General features: G+C 34.0%; 1 protein-coding gene across 2 annotated transcripts; it reads right to left on the minus strand.

Moving 5' to 3' along the window:
• Nucleotides 1-16,158: 16,158 nt before the first annotated feature.
• Nucleotides 16,159-18,979, minus strand: LOC114404540 (DExH-box ATP-dependent RNA helicase DExH9-like). 2 transcript variants are annotated; one of them, XR_003665028.1, is made up of 5 exons: nt 18,680-18,979; nt 18,433-18,608; nt 18,069-18,118; nt 17,184-17,248; nt 16,159-16,490 (listed from the first exon to the last, which is right to left on the minus strand). XR_003665028.1 is itself a non-coding variant. In XM_028367440.1 (2 exons), the coding sequence occupies exons 1-2, from the start codon at nt 18,845-18,847 to the stop codon at nt 18,450-18,452; spliced, it is 327 nt and encodes a 108-aa protein (XP_028223241.1). In that variant the 5' UTR covers nt 18,848-18,979; the 3' UTR covers nt 18,127-18,449. The 2 variants fall into 2 exon arrangements, 1 of the variants encoding a protein (XP_028223241.1); XM_028367440.1 differs by lacking the exons at nt 16,159-16,490; nt 17,184-17,248; nt 18,069-18,118 and having other exon boundaries at nt 18,127-18,608.
• Nucleotides 18,980-19,591: the final 612 nt, after the last annotated feature.

Here is a 19,591-nt window from a genome sequence, read left to right on the forward strand (position 1 = left end):
CTTCTTTACTTGAGGAATAAACTCAAGCCCAAGAGGTGTGGCAATGCTAGCAAGTGCCTTTTTACAAAAGAGAAAATGTAGAGGTTGTCTAAAAGGGAAAGTTTCTTTAATGTTTGTCTTTATTGTAAAATGAGTTTCCTTCTTAGCTAAACTCTTGGAGGAGACACTTACCTCCTTACACTTCTCTTTAACCACTAATGTTGTCCTTCTTCTTGGGGGTAGATTTCTTCACTAGATTCTTCCCCTTTTGTTTTTTCACTTTCACTAGAGGAAGGTGAAGTAATAGCCTCATCTTGGCTACTATAAATGTCTTGGCCCCTCATAATCATGGTTTTTGTGGTGGGGCATTGAGAAGTAATGTGTCCTCTTCCAAGACATTTAAAGCACTTTATAGAGCTAGTTTTCTCTTGCATACTAGCCTTAAGGGCTTGCTTTTCTATTGTCTTCCCCTTATCATCTTTGGGCTTAGAAGGTGTCACCCCTAAGATGCCTTGACCTTGGTCTTTCTTTGGATAAGAATGAGAGCCATAAGATTTTGAAGTAGACTTCTTTTTAAGTTGTTTCTCTATCCTTATTTCCCAATCTAAGTTAGCCTCTACATTGTCCTTCCCATGGAAGTATGAGAGGTTAATGTTAGCCTCTTGAGGCTTTCTTTCCTTTTCTCTTCTATGGGAGTGAGGTCTAAGATGTGACCTATGCCTTCCTTCGTAATAGTCACGAAGTTCTTCACTTAGGCTTTTGCAAGAGTTATGACTACTATAGGAGGCATGTTTTTCTCTTTTCATTTATTTCATTATTTTTCTTCTTTCTTCCTCTCTTATTTTCTTTCTTTCATCTTGACTTATTTCTTCCACTCTTTTTTTTCCTTTTTCTTTTCTCTCTTGTTTTTCTTTCCATAACTTGAGGGAACTTAACTCATCTAAGATTCTAGATAAAGGGTCTTTATGACTAGTACCCTCGCCATTAACACTAGATGAATGATGACTCATGTTGGTTCCTAAGTTGCGGTTCTTTCTTGTTGGAGGTTTGAAAACAAAAGGTAAAAGAAATTATGGTTGAAACTATCCAAAATAAACACTAAAAGAGGTGTGAAAGATAAGGTAAAAAACTAATTGGTAAAAGGAAACCTATCTAGGCGGTTTGACAATGGAAGGTAAAGGAAATAAGCTATGAAAGTAAGCAAGAAATGTAAACTAGGCGAATCCTAAGAGTGTTTGGATGACCACATTCAAGGTTCCCAACAAAACACTCACTATCCTAGGGAAAAAATTGCCTAAAATTATTACACACAAATGGAAGTTTGGTAACCTATTGGAGGCTCCCAACACACTTCCAATGAAAGGCCTTTTTGTTACAAAACTTGAAAGCAATGAAGGTAAGTAAATTGCAAATTACAAAATTAAAAAACGGTCCTCAATTTTGGTGGTTGTTCTCTCTTTGGTGATTCACTCAATTTGGAGTGCTTCTTAGTCCAATAGCTCTTAAGGTGGTTGGCCCCTTGCTTCTTGACTCAGATTCTTCAAGGGATGACACCAATCCTCATTTCCAATTCCCTATATGGCAACTCACAAACAAGGAAACAAAGAGACAAGCAATAACCAAAGACCAAAAAAAATGAAATGAAAGATAAACCAATGGAGTTTTTAACAAGACAATTTTTCAAGGATTATTCAACAATTAAAGCAATGAAAAGGACATAGAAGCAAGCTAGGACTAAAAGAGAAACTTAGAATGGCTCTAGAGTAGAGTAAAAAAAACTAAAAAAAAAAAACTCAACAAACCTCTAGCTTTGGCACTTGTCTTCACACTAATTTTCAATTGAAATTTCCAATTATAGAATAAATTTTGAGCCAAAACAACAAGCACACTTCCCTTTCACCCTTTTTTTTCTGGATACTGATTTTCCTGCCAACTTGTGTGATTTTTCGTATTTTTTCCTTTTATCCAAATCACTTGTTTCTTTTTTTCTAACTTTTTTCCAGATGTCTAGAAAATTCAGTAAAAATTTCAGCTCAAAATTCGAAGTAACCAATTCTCAGTAGTTTTTACAAGTTTGTATGTCCAAGCTGCCAGCACCAGCGATTTTTTTTAAGCATGGTATATTGATTGCCTTGGGCTTACTTTCAACCTTCTTATGTATGTTGAACTCACTAGTATTGTTTACCACAGTTTTAGGAGTTCAATATTCACTTAGGATCAACATTTCAGCCAGCAATTCAATCACCAAAACTCAAATTCACAATAGACACAATCATAAAGAAACCTAAAAGTTCAAGAAAAGGTTCACAATCAAAGACTCTCTAAGAATTTTGCATGAACATGTTAAGGACTAATTAACATGAAAGATTTGACTCAAATCAAATAATAGGATAAAATAATTTCATACACTCATGAACAAATGAGTTAGACAAAGAAACAAGAAAATAAAATTCAGCACAACATAAGAAATCTTATGTGACAAGTTTCATGACTAGACATGACTTCTATGACAAAACTACAATAGGTGAACAAGTCACTCCAGATTTTTGAGGTTTTCTTCTACTTTGATATTTTTGTAAGAATTTTATGATTTAGGTTTCAGCCACAAAAAATAACAAGACAAAACTCAAAGGAACCTAAACTCAACACAATTCATGGTTCAAGAACAAGAACAAGAAATTTGAACCATAGAAAATCAAATGTAGCTTCTATAGCAAGTTTAATCGATGGAAACTCTAAAGAATCAAGTTAACAACATTTAGCACAAGACATATGAGGAGATACATGGAGAAAAAATGAAGAAACAACAATGGAAGAGAAGGTAAAGCAAAAAAAATTAATGGAGATTAAAGGAGCACCTACTTGAAGCTCTTGTGCTCTGATTACCACTTGATGGAAACTTGCTTGTGGGGCTTCTATGGAGGCTGGATCTTTGAGCTTCAATGGGGTCATTTAATGGTGATTTTCCACCATGGAGATGCAGCGGAAGACAAAGGAAAAGAGGTGAGAGGAGGCGCCATCCATTAAGGAATAAGCCATGGAAGAAGGAGCTTCACCACCAAGATGAGCCTTGGATAAGAAGCTTGGAGAGGATGCTTCAATGGAGGAAAAGAAAGAGGGAGAGAAAGAAAGGGGGGAGCATGAAATTGAAGGAAGAAAAAGGGAGAGAAGTTGAACTTTGAGTTGTGTCTCACAAGACTCTCATTCATCAAAGTTACAACAAGTGTTACACATGCTTCTATTTATAGACTAGGTAGCTTCCTTGAGAAGTTTTCTTGAGAAAACTTCCTTGAGAAGCTAGAGCTTAGCTACACACACCCCTCTCATAACTAAGCTCACCTCCTTGAGAAACTTCCTTAAGAAGATTCCTAAAGAAGCTAGAGCTTAGCTACACATACCTCTCTAATAGCTAAGCTCACCTCCTTGAGATGAAAAGCTAGAGCTTAGCTATACACACCCTATAATAGCTAAGCTCACCCCCATGACAAAAAAACATGAAAATACAAAAAAAAGTCCTTACTACAAAGACTACTCAAAATGCCCTGAAATACAAGGCTAAAACCCTATACTACTAGAATGGCCAAAATACAAGGCCCAGACGAAGGAAAAACCTATTCTAATATTTACAAAGATAAGCGGGCTCATATTTAGCCCATGGGCTCGAAATCTACCCTAAGGCTCATGAGAACCCTAGGGCCTTCCCTTGGATCTCTAGCCCAATCTACTTGGAGTCTTCTACCTAATGCCCTTACGGAGTAGGATTGCATCAAACTGGGCGGTGGGTAAGGAGAAGGTTTGTTATTGGCTGAGTAATGACATTGTTGGGTTGGTGGGAAACTTGGCTGTATAGGAATGGCAGTCACAGCATGGGCTTCTCCCTCATTCTCACCCTCTTCATTTGCCCTAGTTTTTTTTTTGGCATTTATGATGATCAGATTTGCCTCTTTTTAGACCCACTTTGATCCTTTCGTCAGTGAATACCATATCATCAAAGCTTGAAGGTGTGTAGCCCACCATCTTTTCATAGTAGAATACTAGTAATGTGTCTACTATCATTGTCATCATTTTTTTCTCCGTCATTTAGGTGCCACTTGAGCTGCCAGGTCTCTCCACCTTTGGGCGTATTCTTTTGAAAGATTCGTGCCCCCTTTTTGCACATGTTTTGTAGTTGCATCCTATCCAAAGACATTATACTGACACTGTCTAACGAAGGCAACCACTAGGTCCTTCCAAGAATGGACTCGGGAAGGTTCCAAGTTAGTGTACCAGGTAACAGCTACCCCAGTAAGACTTTCTTGGAAGGAATGTATCAGCAATTCCTCATCTTTTGCGTATGCCCCCATCTTCCGATAATGCATCTTTAGATGGTTCTTGGGGCAAGTAGTCCCCTTGTACTTGTCAAAGTCCAGCACCTTGAACTTGGGAGGGGTGATGATATTGGGTACTAGGAACAACTCTTCAAAGGCATAATCTTCACCTCCTTCAATGACCCTGAGCCTTTCCTCTAGATGATCCAACTTTCCCATTTCTGCCATAGCATGAGGGTTTTTACTTGTTGTGGAATGCAAGTGGTGTAGCTGGGGATGATACTGAGGGCCCTCCAAAGGGTTTTGTAGGGGTATACCACCAACTGCTTGCCCTTCAGTGGCATATCCGAGGCAAGGCTCGAAGTCGGCTAGATTGTGGTGGGGAATTTCATGTGTCTCCCCCACGGTTTAAGAGACATGTGCATGATCAGTTTGGGGTTGTTGGCTCTCAATGGGTATCGGAGTGAGTTATTGACATCCTCATTGGGAGTGTACGCCACACTAGGTGGTGTATAGTTGGGAGGCAGGCCATATGGCAGGAAGGCGTGCTTGTTTTGATTTTGCACATCATGGGGGTCGTCCCTACTTCCCAAATCTTTGCCTACCATATCTAAGGTTGGATGATTCATTTGGTTGAGGCCAGATGGGGGCATCGGGTTCACCTTAGCAAAAGTGCTGGTAGCGGCAATTGTAACCGCATTGGCTTCCATTATCTTCTTCATGCTCATCATGGCCTCCATCATTGTGGCCATTTTCTCTTTCATGGCCTCCATGTCGGCCTTCATCTTCTCTTGCACCTCCTCTGCTTTACCCATTACTCTAGCTCTAGCACAGGTTCAGTAAGGGCGCCGTAAAGCGGGTTCTTTTCTTTTTTATAACAATGATTAAGTTCTCTCTTCTTTTTTTTTGGGAAAGAATGCAATGAACAATGCAACCAAATAAAAGCATGGATGTATGCGAATGATGCACAGTTGAAGTATTATGAATTTTTACACAGGATATAGGGTTGAATCAATTTAGATTTTCAACATGGTCCATGACATCTTCGTCAAGGTGAAACTGGAAGTAACAGGGACATCGACATCCCTAAATGTGTTTGGCAGTAGACGAAGCAACGATGTAACACGATCCATCTTTTGCCCCAATTTTTTGCAAGATGGTTACTTACATACTTCAACTTGACTCGATGAACCTTTTCGTAAAAGCACGAGCTTGGTTCAACCCCATAACCCAGGGAATGGCAATTTTGATCGCCAATACTTCATCAACATTTCATAGGGATGAAAGACTCGGGAATACGCATGCTATGCATGGAAAATGTAATTATGAGATTGAGATGCCCGAAGAAACATCCTTTCTTAGTTAACCATGCATTAGGTACCATGTTCAATCATTTTGTTTTTAAGTGAAATGGGTTTATGATCCCAGCATGGTTGGCTCATGGTACCGAATATATGCAACTAAGAATGCAGTGTGAATTTTCGCGCTTTCTTTTTTGTTTTTGTCTTGCAGGGAAAAACGCAAGGGTCACGCATGAGCAAACATGAAAACAATTAGTATGCAATTTGTAGATCAAAAAAGTTTGTTGAACGCATATGCATGATGATGCAATGACTCATGCAAAATGTGATGCTGGAATATGATAACGGACAAATGTAGGAACGATATGTTCATTATGATGCCATGAAGAGATGCTTATGCGATGCATGATATGAATGCATTTACAGACACGAGGGCCTGAAAAAATTATCCCTTCTTACTTGCGCATTTGGGGGTGCATTGCCCCATGTGTGCAATTTAAGAAGGTGATATGGATCTTCCGGCTTCCCATGACAAAAGACGAGACCAACATACAACGCGTGCGTGACGACATGATGTAGACGCACAAAAGCGCAACAGGGGGATTTACACAGCATGGCAATATCCTCAAATAATCATACAACAAAGGCGTACATGACATTTAGGTTATATGCATGACAGTGTTTAAAAGGCACGCAGCGTGTTCGCTTCGTGCCCCTATTTTAGGGACCTATAGGATAATATCTAGGGGTCTCTAATAACTATTCCCAACGATCCATATCTCACATGGTTGTTTTCTAGAGGTATCATCACTCAAGATAATAATATTGCAGCGGTATGGAATACCAGCGAACACACATTATAAAGAGAGAAAGCTCTAGACGAGGTTTCACTATTATCAAGCAAGTCGAAGACCTAGCATGACCATAGATTCACCTCCACTCCTTAAATTCCCATGGACCTGGGTATAGGGCCCCTTTTTTACTCAAACTCGTGGGTGCTTAGAATGCGGTGTAAAAATGTGGAAAAGACAACATTTATTATATTTACACAGTTCAAAAATGCACACACAAAGTTTCACAATTCCATAATTTCCTAAAATAGGCCTAACTCACAAAAACAGTCCCCAGCGGAGTCGCCAAATGTCGCAACATGCCCTTTTGCGGGCGAGCGAGGCGAGGCTCACGGGTGCGCTTTCCAAAGGAGGAAAGATGTGCGGAGTCGCCACCAACGTTTATTTGTGAAAAACGTCAAAAAAACCGAAGGAAACCGGTCATAAAGAATATTCCAAGTTCGGGAGTTGTATTTACGTTTGAGGAAGGTATTAGCACCTCTCACGTTTGTCTCAAAGGACAACAGCCTTATTTTTAGAATTGTGGAAAATGTGTTACCTTAACTTTTATTTCTTTTTATTTTTGAGGTCGACAAAAGCGGGGCTCTTGCTCCTACGTACCCTCCATCGAAGAGGAAATCAAACCTACGTAGTTCTTTTTAAGGGTGAATCAAGCGATTCTTTTTACTTGGAAGGTGATCATTTTAAGGCATTGGACCTTAAAAATGATCCATTTACTTGGTAAGAAAAAAACTGAGATATTGAACTTTCAAATCCTTTTTAGTGATTTTTTGTGGACGAGCTTGACTTTGCAAATTGATTTTAACCTTAGTTTCACTTTAGTTATTAGTCAATTCAATTAAGAAGGAGAAATCCCAAAGAGAAACGTCCGATTGATTTTTTCGCTTTATTTTACTAAAAGGTATTTTTTTATTATTATATTATTATTTTACCTTTTTTTTATTTCCAACATGGTTACGGCACGACCGAACGATCGGATTTCATTTTAACAGAAATTAACGGATATTACAAATCAAATGATCGGTGGAAATTTATTTTATTTTTTTTATTAGGCGAGAAATGACTTAAATAAATGACTGAAGCACGTCAAAAAGGGGGTACGGAAAGTAAATGAAGCGAGAATAAAAGTACACGAAACAAATGGAGACCACCACGGGTACATAGAATGAATTGAAAAGCTCGATTAGGGGTACCTACCGGTTGAAGACCGAAGAACAATGAAGAACGAACGATGAATGACGAAGAACGGTTGAAAATCTTTGCGTAATTACCCAAGGAAACGTTACGGAAGCGCCTCGGCTTGGATTCTCTTCACGGAAAAAATTTTCCTCCACAATTTCAAGTGAATACGAAGTGCCAAGAAGGCTAAACCTTTTCTTCTTCACTCCTCCCCCTATTTATGGCAAAATAGGGGAGGAGCTTTCCACCCAACTCAAATAGGGGAGGAACCGCCTTCTAGAGGAAGAATCTGGAAGGCCCAAGTGGGCCTGGTTGCTATTTGCACCCCCTTTTTTACTAAATACATCCCCTTTTACTTTTTTTGGTGATTCTTTTTCTGTAATGTTACGAAACTTTACGAATTTCGTAACGATACTTATTTTCTTTCCGTAAGGTTACGGAACCTTACGGATCATGTAATTACTCTTTTTTAGCTTTCGAAAAAGTTACAGAAACTCACGGATTGCGTAACAATACTTTCTTTTGATTTCCGTCACGTTACGGAATTTCACGGATTGCGTAACAACGCTTCCTTTTGATTTCCGGCACGTCTCGGGACTTCACATATTGTGCAACAAAGGGTGCCAAGTACTTTCAAGCGGCCAATTAAAGGTTGCATGTCATCAAGCAATAGTCCCCGGACGAAATTAGGGTATGAAACATCTGATGTAAATATCTTTTACGCCAGTGAATGTAAGGATAAACCACTTTCAAAAAATATATAACTAGGCAATTATTCATTCATATTTTTACTTTTAATGATTATTGCTAGTTGAACAATACAACAATTGTAAACAAAAAGCAAAAAAAGAACCATACAATGCTCCTATGATAAAATTTAAATCACTTAAGATATCCTAATCAAATTATGATAGGAAAGACATGATGCTTGTCTAGCCCTTCTTTTTACATGCAAAAGCAACTCATTTGCTAGCAAAATTTCACTAGCAAAAATTTCTATATGTTGAACTTTTGTCCCAACAATCATAACAATTTTGTGCACTAAACCTTTTAGGTTCTTAGTTACAATTGAACCTATACTGCATTTGTTGGAAAATTAACATAGAGTGTGTTTGGTTCACCATTTGGCTACTCAAACGGACATTCAGCTTTCATGGAATAGTGCTCATACTTGTTTGGCAATTCCAAACTATAGTAACTAGGATTTCTTAAAAACGGGCATTATCCCCTAAGCAGCTATGAAGTTGCTTTCCCGTTGAACGTGTAACACCAACAGTGCTAACGGAAAATTATCGATGAATAGAAAATTTGGACACACTTGATTGGTTCTAGAATTGGTCATCCAAATCAATGTGGATGCAAGGGGTATTAAATTGTGTTAACTTTCTTGTAGTTAAAATAATATGAAATTGCATTTATATTCAATTTAATACAATAGATTTATATGAAATTACACTTGAATAAATTATTTGTGACTAAATTGCATTGATATTAAATATATTTTTATGTACATATTTAAAAAAATTGTAAACTTCTTGTTTTTAATTAATAATATAAGCGCCATTTTTTACAAGATGTAATAATAATAATAATAATAATAATAATAATAATAATAATAATAATAATAATAATAATAATAATAATAATAAAAATTCATATATAATTAAAAAATAATTAATAATATTGATATCACATTATGAAATATATACTCATTTGAGTAATTATACATTTAAAAGTACTTTTAGTTAATATCATCCAAATTAACAAGCTTCATTTTGATAAAAATACTTTTAGAATATAAGTACCCAAACATAAATCAAGTTCCATTAAATTTACTTTTAACTAAACTTTTAAGTTTACAAAGTTCAACTCAACTTTAAAAGACCTTTTGCAACACCATTCAATCATAGGAGTTTCAAAAGGTCATACATCTTCAAATGACTCCTATTCCAATAACATTAAATTTATTAAGCATCATTAGCAAAGAGATATATAAAGAAGGAGTGAAAGAATGAAACTTTATTATGAATTTTCTAATATTATATTCTCTTCATTGTCTATGTCTCAAATAATCAACTTCCCATACTTGCTTCTTGGCTCTAGCAAATTTTGTGTATTTCCTATTATTTTTCCACAAAAAGAGAAAACTAACTATTACTATTGAAATTTTGTATAATGTGTAAATTGATGATTGAAATATCTGTGATAGGATTACTAAAGGAAGGAATCTTAAATTAACTTAAATTAGTCTCAATAAATTTAACAGAACTAAATAATTCAACATTTTAATCCATTTTACATAAAAATAAAATAATGTAAAACAAAATATAGAGAAGATCTCTCAATAAAGTAATATTAATTAATAATCAAATACTTTGGTAAACTATTCATTACACATAGAGAAATTCATGAACATACAACTCAAAAACTAAAAAATGTAGACTGAAAATACTAATAGTGAAGCATTAAATCTCTACCGTCCATAAATCACTTTCCAATACTTATGCTTAAGCCAACTAAATTTTTTTTCCTCAAGGAATTTTTGACTTGTGCCAGTATCTAAAAAATCACCACTGCGAAAAACACTTTCTACGTCGGTTAAATTACACATTCTACGTCGGTTATTACCTGTAATTGTAGGAGATGCGGTAAAAAGTGCAGACTTTCTACGACGGTCCTATAGAGAATCGTCGTAGAAAAAGATATCATTTTAAGACGGTTTTGAGTTAAAAATCGTCTTAGAATGATACCTTTATTAGACAATTCTTAGTTAAAAACCGTCTTAAAATGATAAATTTACAAAGACAGTTTTTCAGAAAATAGTCTTAGAATGTATTTTTTAAAAAATTTAAAATATATTGAGGACTATAAGACTGACAATTTTTCATAGAACCGTCTTATAATGAATTTTTTTTAATAAAAATTAAAAATATTTTGAGGATTCTAACACAATTTTATCAAAAAATCGTCTTAGAATGTGTTTTTTTTTAAATAAAAATTTCATTTGCATTAACGTCCATTAATAAGCCTTAATTTCTCATATTTTTCAAATAAAATCTTACTTAACACAATTATTAATTTTGAAATTGAGATTGTCACACAAAAGTTGCTACTACAAACAATTACTATTAATCATGCAGTTTATCAAAGTCAATAAAAAAAACACAATCAATCACACTTTTAATTAGGACACAAAGCAAAGTAGAAAAGAGGGAGAATGAAAATATCAAGTTAACAATAGATAAATTACCCTGTTACAGCAAAGAAAGTCAGAGGAATCATCAGCTCCAAACTATTGATGGTCATACTGCCAAATGAAACACAACATCGGTTACCCAAGGAAAAAAGAAAATTTGAAATAAGGAAGCAAAATTTAAAAAGTACAACCAGTAAATAGGTTATTAAACATGAACATGATTAAGCAGCAATCACCACCACAAAAATGGTATTCTATGACGCAGGTTTTACGACGGTTGTATAAAAACTAATGTCATAAGTAAAGCGGTAGCATTTTTGTAAATAATTGGAAAATTTTAAAGGCAGTTTTGATAAACTCGTCTTTGAAAACGCATTATGACATCGGTTCTTGTAGAACCGATGTAGAATGTGAGAGGGAATGCGAATCGCATCTCTCAGTCCTACCCTTATTTTAATCACTCTCACAATTAAAACCCTAAATTCCTCATCGCTCTCTTTTTCATGCACCGCGAAGAGGAAGTCGAAGAGGTAGCCACCAATGGTTCTCCTCGACGGCCGCACCGGCTTCGTGGAGGTGCGCCTCTATGGCGACATGGTGCTCCGCTACGTCAGCTTCAAGGACGTCGGGCCGCAAGCGCCACACGCAGATCCATCGCGGTGGTTTTTGCTGGGATTCAAGGCCTCAGCGTCGTCATCTTCGTTTCCAGAGCTAGACCACGGGATTCGGCAGCTGGACCACGCCATCGGGATTCGAGGCCTTGGTGTGTTGTAGAACGAATATAAAAAGCAAGTATTGAAGAACCGAAAAAACTTAAAACATTGGCGTCTCTACTTTTTCCCACCCTCTACTAGGGTTTCAGAGTCGCCGCGCTCCCTCACTTGGCTTCGACTCGCTCTCTCAATCGCTGGTTCCACTCGTTAACTCGTTGTCACTAAGTGAGTTCTCCCTTCCATCGATTTTCTTATACTCACTATAATCCCTAATTAGAACCCTTGCTTTGTTTTTCTTATTATTTCCACTGCTTCCGCCGCTGATCCGAGTCAGTGGTTTTACTTCATTCCATTGGTTTAGGTTTTTTTTTTGGCGATCAGAATCACTTCGTGAACTTTCTTTTTTAGTACTGTTTGATTTTGTGTTTTATTTGAATCGGGAGTGTTTAGGATTGTTGATGCACTATAATTTTTTGTTATTTGAGGAAATGTAGAACATCAATATGTAGTTCTTATCTTCTTGCATTTTCGATCTGTTGGGACATCTGCAAATAGTGTTTGAATGTGCTGAAGTGTATTTTCTGAGCAATGGGGTGCTTCCATTTTGATTATTTGGGATGTAGTTTGTTTCATTTCTGGGGTTACTTCTTAATGTTATTATACACTTGTTATTACCATGTTCTCTTTATATGGTGACATATGGTTTATGAGAGGTTTAGGCCAATTTCTCATGAGTAGAAAACACTGGTTTTGAATTCAACAGAAGAAAACAACGATGTCAGGCTTTTTTTTGTACTCTGCTTCAGATTTTCACTAGGCCTATTGGGGATAGGTTCTTCATTTTCTGCTTCTTTTTTTTATCCCTGCTAAACAACTTTATTATAACTTATATCATTCTCGAAATTGTTAGAACTCTCTGTTGTTATTGGCAAATAGAGGGGTTAGGTGAATAAAGTTTATCATTAGGGATACAGAGGAAAAATGAGTCAATAAAATTTCTTTTGATAGGAGAACTACACTAAAATACTTACAAGAACACTATAACTCTATAAGTTTTATTCTTATCAAGTATTCTTTATTTTGTTTCCTTGAGTGCTTGCAAAGATGTATTTGAAACCTGACAGTGTATTCACCTTAGTATTTTCTTATACCTGGGAAGCTCGTGTGAACAATGAATATTTAATAAATTTCTTAATCGTTGCACAAAAACTTTTTTCCAATGAAAAAAACTTTTTAATTAAAATAGAGATAATAGATTGTGGCTTCATGGAAACTTCGGTGCAACTTCACATGGGTCTTGTGCGTTGAATTGAATTGACAAGCACTCATAGAAAAGTTTATTTTATTAAGATTCACACCAAAATGTTTTCATTTGATTAAATTTTTCCTAATTAAGCTTCATATCCCAGCAAAATGATTTGATTAAGTTTTTCCTAATTAAGCTTCATATCCTAGCAATATGGTTTCATTTGATTAAGTTTTTCCTAATTAAGCTTCATATCCCAACAAAATGTTTTCATTTGATTAAGTTTTTCCTAATTAAGTTTCGTGAAATGTTTTTATTCACACCAAAATGGGTGGAAGGTTAATTTAGTGATAAATCTACATATGTGCAGAAAATGGAATGCAGAAAATGCACAAACAATTACAGGTTCTAAGGAAGATGCGGAACAAAAAGGTTGGTTCTTATTAGTATTTTACTTGTCTTTGGAACATATATACTAATTTTTTACGATAATTAACTATAATCTCATGTATAACTTTTTCTCCTCAGGAGATAAAAGTTTTCCCTTATAATTTATATATATTGATTGTTGATACAATCAAGAGCTATAAATAGGAGATTAATTCTGTAAACTAATATAGGCCTAAAAAACAGGGAAATAAAAATTATTTCTGTAAATTCCATAGCCACACAATTGAAAGAAGGAAATACAATAGATTCTAATTACATCAAATCCTATTATTAATTTCACAAATCAGATCGCATTAATTATGATTGATTTCCATAGATTGAGTTTCTTGATCTTGATTGCTTTACTATTATATTATACATGTTAATTATTATTATTAATATTTTTTAATTGGTTGTTTGTTTAGTAATTGATAGTATTGAATTACTTAATGTGCGCTATCTAAAAATTAAAATTTTTAAATAATATTTTTATTTAATTTTATTATTATTAAAATAAATTTATGTAAATTAAATTTATTTTGCACAATATTTTTCATTTTATAAATATATCTCTTCATTAGACGAGATAACTAATTTTAAAGAAGATTAGTATTTTTTTAAAATTGTCAAACAACTTTGAGCTTAAAAGAAGTTTTTAAGCTAAAAAAAGTGAAATTTGACAAACAATATATAGTTATTTTTTAAGCCTTAATTTTTAACTTTAACTTAAAAAGTAACTTTTAAGTCAAAATTAAGTTGGGTCAAACACACCTTAGCCACTGTTTTAATAAGAAATTGCAACTGCTGAATTCAGTCTCTTGAAGTTGGAATTTCAATTTAATGAGAAGTTACTAGGCACCAATAGTACAACCTTTAATTTTCATTATTCACATTATATGTGATGTTTGAATGGCACATTTTTATGGTTTCAGGTACAGGGAGAATGTCTTGTGCTCGACTTATTGCCAATCAAGTGGTATGTGGCTTTTAAATGTTTTACAGTTTTATCTCGTTGCTTTATTTTCAAATTGGTCTATAAATATCCTGCCCTATCCTCTACCAATGGGAAAAAACACATTATAGCTATTATTGAAGCAACATTCAAGGGGGCTTATCTATGATATAAGGTTGGGTACACTGGATATGTTCTGCTTGCATGTCAATAAACTGGTTGTTTAGCTGTCACTGGCTAGACAGTAGGATCTTGTGTTTTTCATGGGGAAAACTGTTTGATGTATTAACTAATTGGTGATTAGTCTTACTATGTATCCTTAATTCTCTTTGTGTGTATATATTTTACATAGTTTGGTTTATGTGGCTGTTCTGTAAGCTTTCAAATTGTGCTTTTTTGTATCTTCCACTCTTGGCCAGACAATTTTTTACTTTATATCTTCCAGAGCTATGCTTTAAGAATGTTATTGTGGTCAGTTGGTCACCGTGAATAGTGATGAAGTCTAGGTGCTTCAAATGGGGAATTTATCATTTCAATATTTACAATTGTCTTTACAATTTGCCTCTGTGCTTGCAAGGGGGAGGAACTGGTGGGTGGGTGACTGTGACTATTATCTTTTCATGATTGAAATAGAATTACTATGTAAATACCCTTAATTTTTAGGGCACGGTGAAAGAGCTAGCTTGCCAGGTAAGATTTTGAGGTTTGGGGGATGTTGTTTATGAGCTTATGTTTGAAGTGCCTTTCAATAGGGCCACATAAAAGGCAATTCTGTAACTTTGTATGCTTGCTTGAATAACGATGTTTATGATTTTGAGTGGGGTTTAATATAATTTATTGGTTCTTGCATGTCTGCAATATAGCATAAATTATGTGGGGTAAATCAAGTAGAATTTTTTATTTTGCACTCAAATATGTGATGAACTGAAATTGACGAACTTGATTTGGCAGGGTGTCCGTTTGCTATATGTTCCACTTGAGGCAATAATGTCTGAGTTCTATGGTAAAATTTTGTTTACAACAATTTCATATGATCATTATTGTTATTGTCCTTATTATTCCCTCTTTGTACTAAAGATTGTTTACATTTATTATCTATTAAATATATTCTAATACTTTTTTTATTAATTATTATTTCAATGTTAGTTGTTTTTTGTTTCTCTACAATAATAATATATTTTTGTTTTAGTGAATTATTTATATACCTCTCATGTGCTTGTGATGATTATTAAATGCACAATTTCATTCTTGTTTCCCTTACTCTGCAGTTTCGTACAAATTTTTTATTTAAAAATAATATTTTAATTTTTATATGTTTCTGTGCATGAAATGTGAAATTTCTTGGTTTAAAAAAATATAAAGAAAATAATATTTTTTAATATATATATATATATATATATGTGTGTGTGTGTGTGTATATATATATATATATATATATATATATATATATATATATGTATATATATATATATATATAATTTTTTAATAATAATATTTTCATCATTTTTTTTATAAAAAAAGACTATCTAAGACTGTTCTTTGATCAACTCTTTTAAGACGGTCTTTAGCTAAGAAGGTACTCTTCTAAGACAGTTTTTAGCTATTGACCGCCTTAGAAAGATATCTTTTTCTAACATGGTTTTTTATGGAATTGTCGTTAAAAGTTTTAACATTCAACGACATTGGCTTCAAATACGATTAAAAATCGTCTTTGAATATCCTTTACAATTGTCGTTGTATGCACCTTTTGTAGTAGTGAATATTCTTTAGTTTAATATACCCTTGGGATATCTTAGTCCTCGTACAAAACTTTCATTTTACAAAATATTGTAAAATCTCATTCATTACACTCTTAATGTCAGTAAAAGAAATAATTAAGAAAGGATTAAACAAATGACATTTACAAAATCAAACATTAAATTAAAAGTTTTATAAGATCAAAAAGTAAAATAAAAGCCACTAATTAACAATGTTAGGCATAAAGTGGAAATTTTGTTTACTCATTAAACTAAATTACCATATGGATAATGCATCCACAACAATCTCTACATTCTCAAGATTCCTGATCATTACAATTAGAATTTTGCTAATACAGGAAATACTGAAATAACGTAACATTACCCTATTTGCTTTAAGGAGTTTCATACATATAGTCTTAAATTCTGATCTACGAGCATCAAACTCTTCAATCTTTTTCCATTTTTTCTTTAGAGAATCTTTAGCTTCTTTCCTCTCAGCACACAATTTATTCAAGCGTTGTATTTCAGACATTAAGGTGTTTAAGCTTGCCTTTAAACCAACAACTTCTCTTTCCTTGGCCCAAACATCTAGCTTAACCTGTGGAAAAAATATACATAATAAGTGGGTAAACTCCTAGCTCTAATGTTGATGTGAAGAAATATTTATAACATTAGGAAATTGATAGAATTAAAAGGGGCAAACTGTTTTGTCCTTTTTTCTTCCAACTTTTAAGCTATAAAATTCCTAATTGGAAAATCTAAAAATGAGAACCTAAATACTTAAATTGAACTTATAGAAAACAAAGATTCCCCAATGATAAATTCTTTATTTCTCTCACATTAAATGTTGATATAAAAAATATATTCATGATTAAACATGTTCGGATGTCCCCAATTTAGCCATAATAACAACAATAATAGATTTTAGATCACAAGTGTTTCTAAAATCCCCAAGTTTTCTGAATTTTGATTTTACTGGGAGAATCAAATTTAATAATCTTCCCCGATGAAGTAAATATAAAACATGTCTTACTTTATAGTTTATAACAAAACCAGAATATTAAGCCATTTTCATGGATGATGAACTCAAGGGATGAACACAAAATTTATTTGAATAATCTGGTTTATAGGCCAGATTACAAGTGCACACAAAATTTCATAGGGTTTCCCCTAACAAGAAATCTTATAATCCTTTATGTATAACAAACAGGCAAGCCATATTCTATCTAAATCCGTCTACAATAATAGACCCCTTAAAACTGCACTACAATAAGTCAATAACTATCCATACCCGTTAATTCTGACATTTTTTCCTGACATAAACCTTCAATGATGAATGACCTTGGATTGTTTGGCCTACCAAAAAATTACATTAAAATAATTAGATGTGAAAAGATGAACCAGAGATAATCTTTCACAAAAACAAATCTTTAGTAATTTTGTTTCTTTTTTTCTCTAATAAAATTTCTCCTTTTGCAAGGAAAAAATGCCATATAAACAAATCAATCATGTACACACACATGTTAAGCACTAATAGCTCAACAATATATATATATATATATATATATATATATGCATATGATTTTTACCAAAAGAGTAATTCATGGCTCAGAGAAGCTTAAGATAGCATTTGAATCTATGAAAACAAAATTTTACCAAAAACAAAATAAGAATCTCTTAGGAACCCAAAGAGAGACAATAATGATTAACCAATCTTTTTTTATTAAAGTGGAAAGGAAACTGCATGCTGAAAGGCCTACATTATTCTTATGAAAATTGTCGGCCTTTCCTAATTTTCCCCTTGGAATAAGTTGCTTGTTTAATAGTTTTTGTCCTATGGACACTAACTACTTTGAAAACACAAAAAAGATTAATAAGGATGATAAAAAAAGTGGAGGACAATGTCAAGTAGAGGGAAACAATGTGCAGTCTAATATGCTAACTGTCATCAATGAAGGACAACCACATATACAAAGAAATGAGTTGTTGACCTTCACTTTCAAGATCAACTCATTCATTTCTTTTTGGTGCTAAAATGACAAGTTTTAGAATTTCAGGATCTTAAAAATCCATAATTGACTAGAATATATGCCAATCTAGCTTCTTAAAATTAAGAAAGGTAAGTCATATATCAAATTTATGCACATGAATATTGAGTTAACATCAGCGAAAATACCTTGCAAAGATGGTGCAAAAAGCTATCAGTAGAAAGCCACTGTTTTGTACCTAAAGAAAAAAAATACATTAATAATGTTTACCTTTGTGAATAGATGAGTTCATGTGCGGAAAGGCTGCAAAAGAGTATACAAAGTCATGCAAATTTATTAACATGATATATATTTATGAAATGATACAACTTCAAGCTTATTTGAACCTAAGCAATCCCACACTAGATATCTTACCATAACCAATAAGTGTTTGTTATCCATATGCAACATAACCTAGGCCCTACCACCATAAAATGTCCTAAGAAAGAAGTAAAAATTGTTCATAGAAAAAATATTGCAGAAATTTCCATAAGAAGAATCGAAAATGATTACTCTTATCATATTTATATCTATTTGAATAAGTGTCTAGTATCCTTGAATTCTTTGTACTTCTGGTTGCTCAGTGCCTTGATAGGGGAAGTGTAGATGACGCGCTGGCCATTGTAGAGGGACATGCCAATAACATGCAATGCCACCATGGTTTTCCTAGCAAAGGTGTGTACAAAAACCTGAAGTTATATAGAATAAGTGAGAAAAGGAATAAAAGAAAAAAAAATAGATTTTGATTTTGAATAACGACCATGACGAACTCAGCATTTTGGAGGCAAGTAATGGCTTTGGACTGAAAGGGGTCGAGAGGGAAAGAGAAGTTCTTGGCGGATTCTACAGTGGTGTGAGTTTGAGAAGAAGGGTGGGTGTAACCATGTGGATATGAGGCATGGCGCATACAATCTTGCAGTGACCCCATCCAACCATAAACCCTAACAAAGGGAGGAAGTGCAATGAAGACTCACTAGTCACTACCCTAGTAAATACTTCAACTCCCTAACCACACTCTTCAACTCCCTAACCACACTCTTCAACTCTGCCTCCAATTCGGAATTTCTCCACCAACATCAACCCTGCAATTTTAGGCAAATAAATATAAATATGGAAAGTTTCTTATTTGAAAAAATATAATAAACTATAAGATTTTCACTCACATGTCATTTGTCAAGTAAAGATTTATTTCACACATTAAAAGAGACTAATTATTTGACTTTGGTGAGTTTGGAGTTACACATGCTCTTTAATCCAAATAAAAAATAAATACTTTTTAATTAAAATAAAAGGCACTATAGAGCTCATAAAAGCACCAAAAAAAAGTTATGGCGATAGGACTAAACGTGAAAAGAGCTTGATTTCGCAACTAAATAAATTAAACAAAACAAGATGAAGAAAGAGCCCCAGGAAGAGAGAACAGAGCAAAAGTGTAACAAAAGGAAGAAGAAAGAAATCCAAATCCCTAAGAATTGAAATACGAAGAGAAAAGAGTTGAGAAAGCAACAAAAGAGAAAGAGGAAAAAAGGACCTGAAAGAAAGGAGAGCGAGGAGCAGCATAGGAGGAACGATTTGAAGCGTCAATGCCTTTTCGAGAAAATTCCATAGAATAGGGACATGAAGAGTGAGATACGAGAGACTTAGAGAGTTAGAGGAAGAGTGAGAACCAAGA

This window comes from Glycine soja, unplaced genomic scaffold, assembly GCF_004193775.1.
Source record: "Glycine soja cultivar W05 unplaced genomic scaffold, ASM419377v2 tig00104511_1_pilon_84547_1256723, whole genome shotgun sequence".
NCBI classification, from domain to species: Eukaryota; Viridiplantae; Streptophyta; class Magnoliopsida; order Fabales; family Fabaceae; genus Glycine; species Glycine soja.

Excerpts from the sequence above, each read along its gene's own strand:
- LOC114404540 (XM_028367440.1), bottom strand. The coding sequence starts at position 18,847 with ATGGGGTCACTGCAAGATTGTATGCGCCATGCCTCATATCCACATGGT. Across the intron at positions 18,609-18,679 it reads AAAATGCTGAGTTCGTCATG|GTTTTTGTACACACCTTTGC; the intron begins GTCGTTATTCAA and ends ATATAACTTCAG.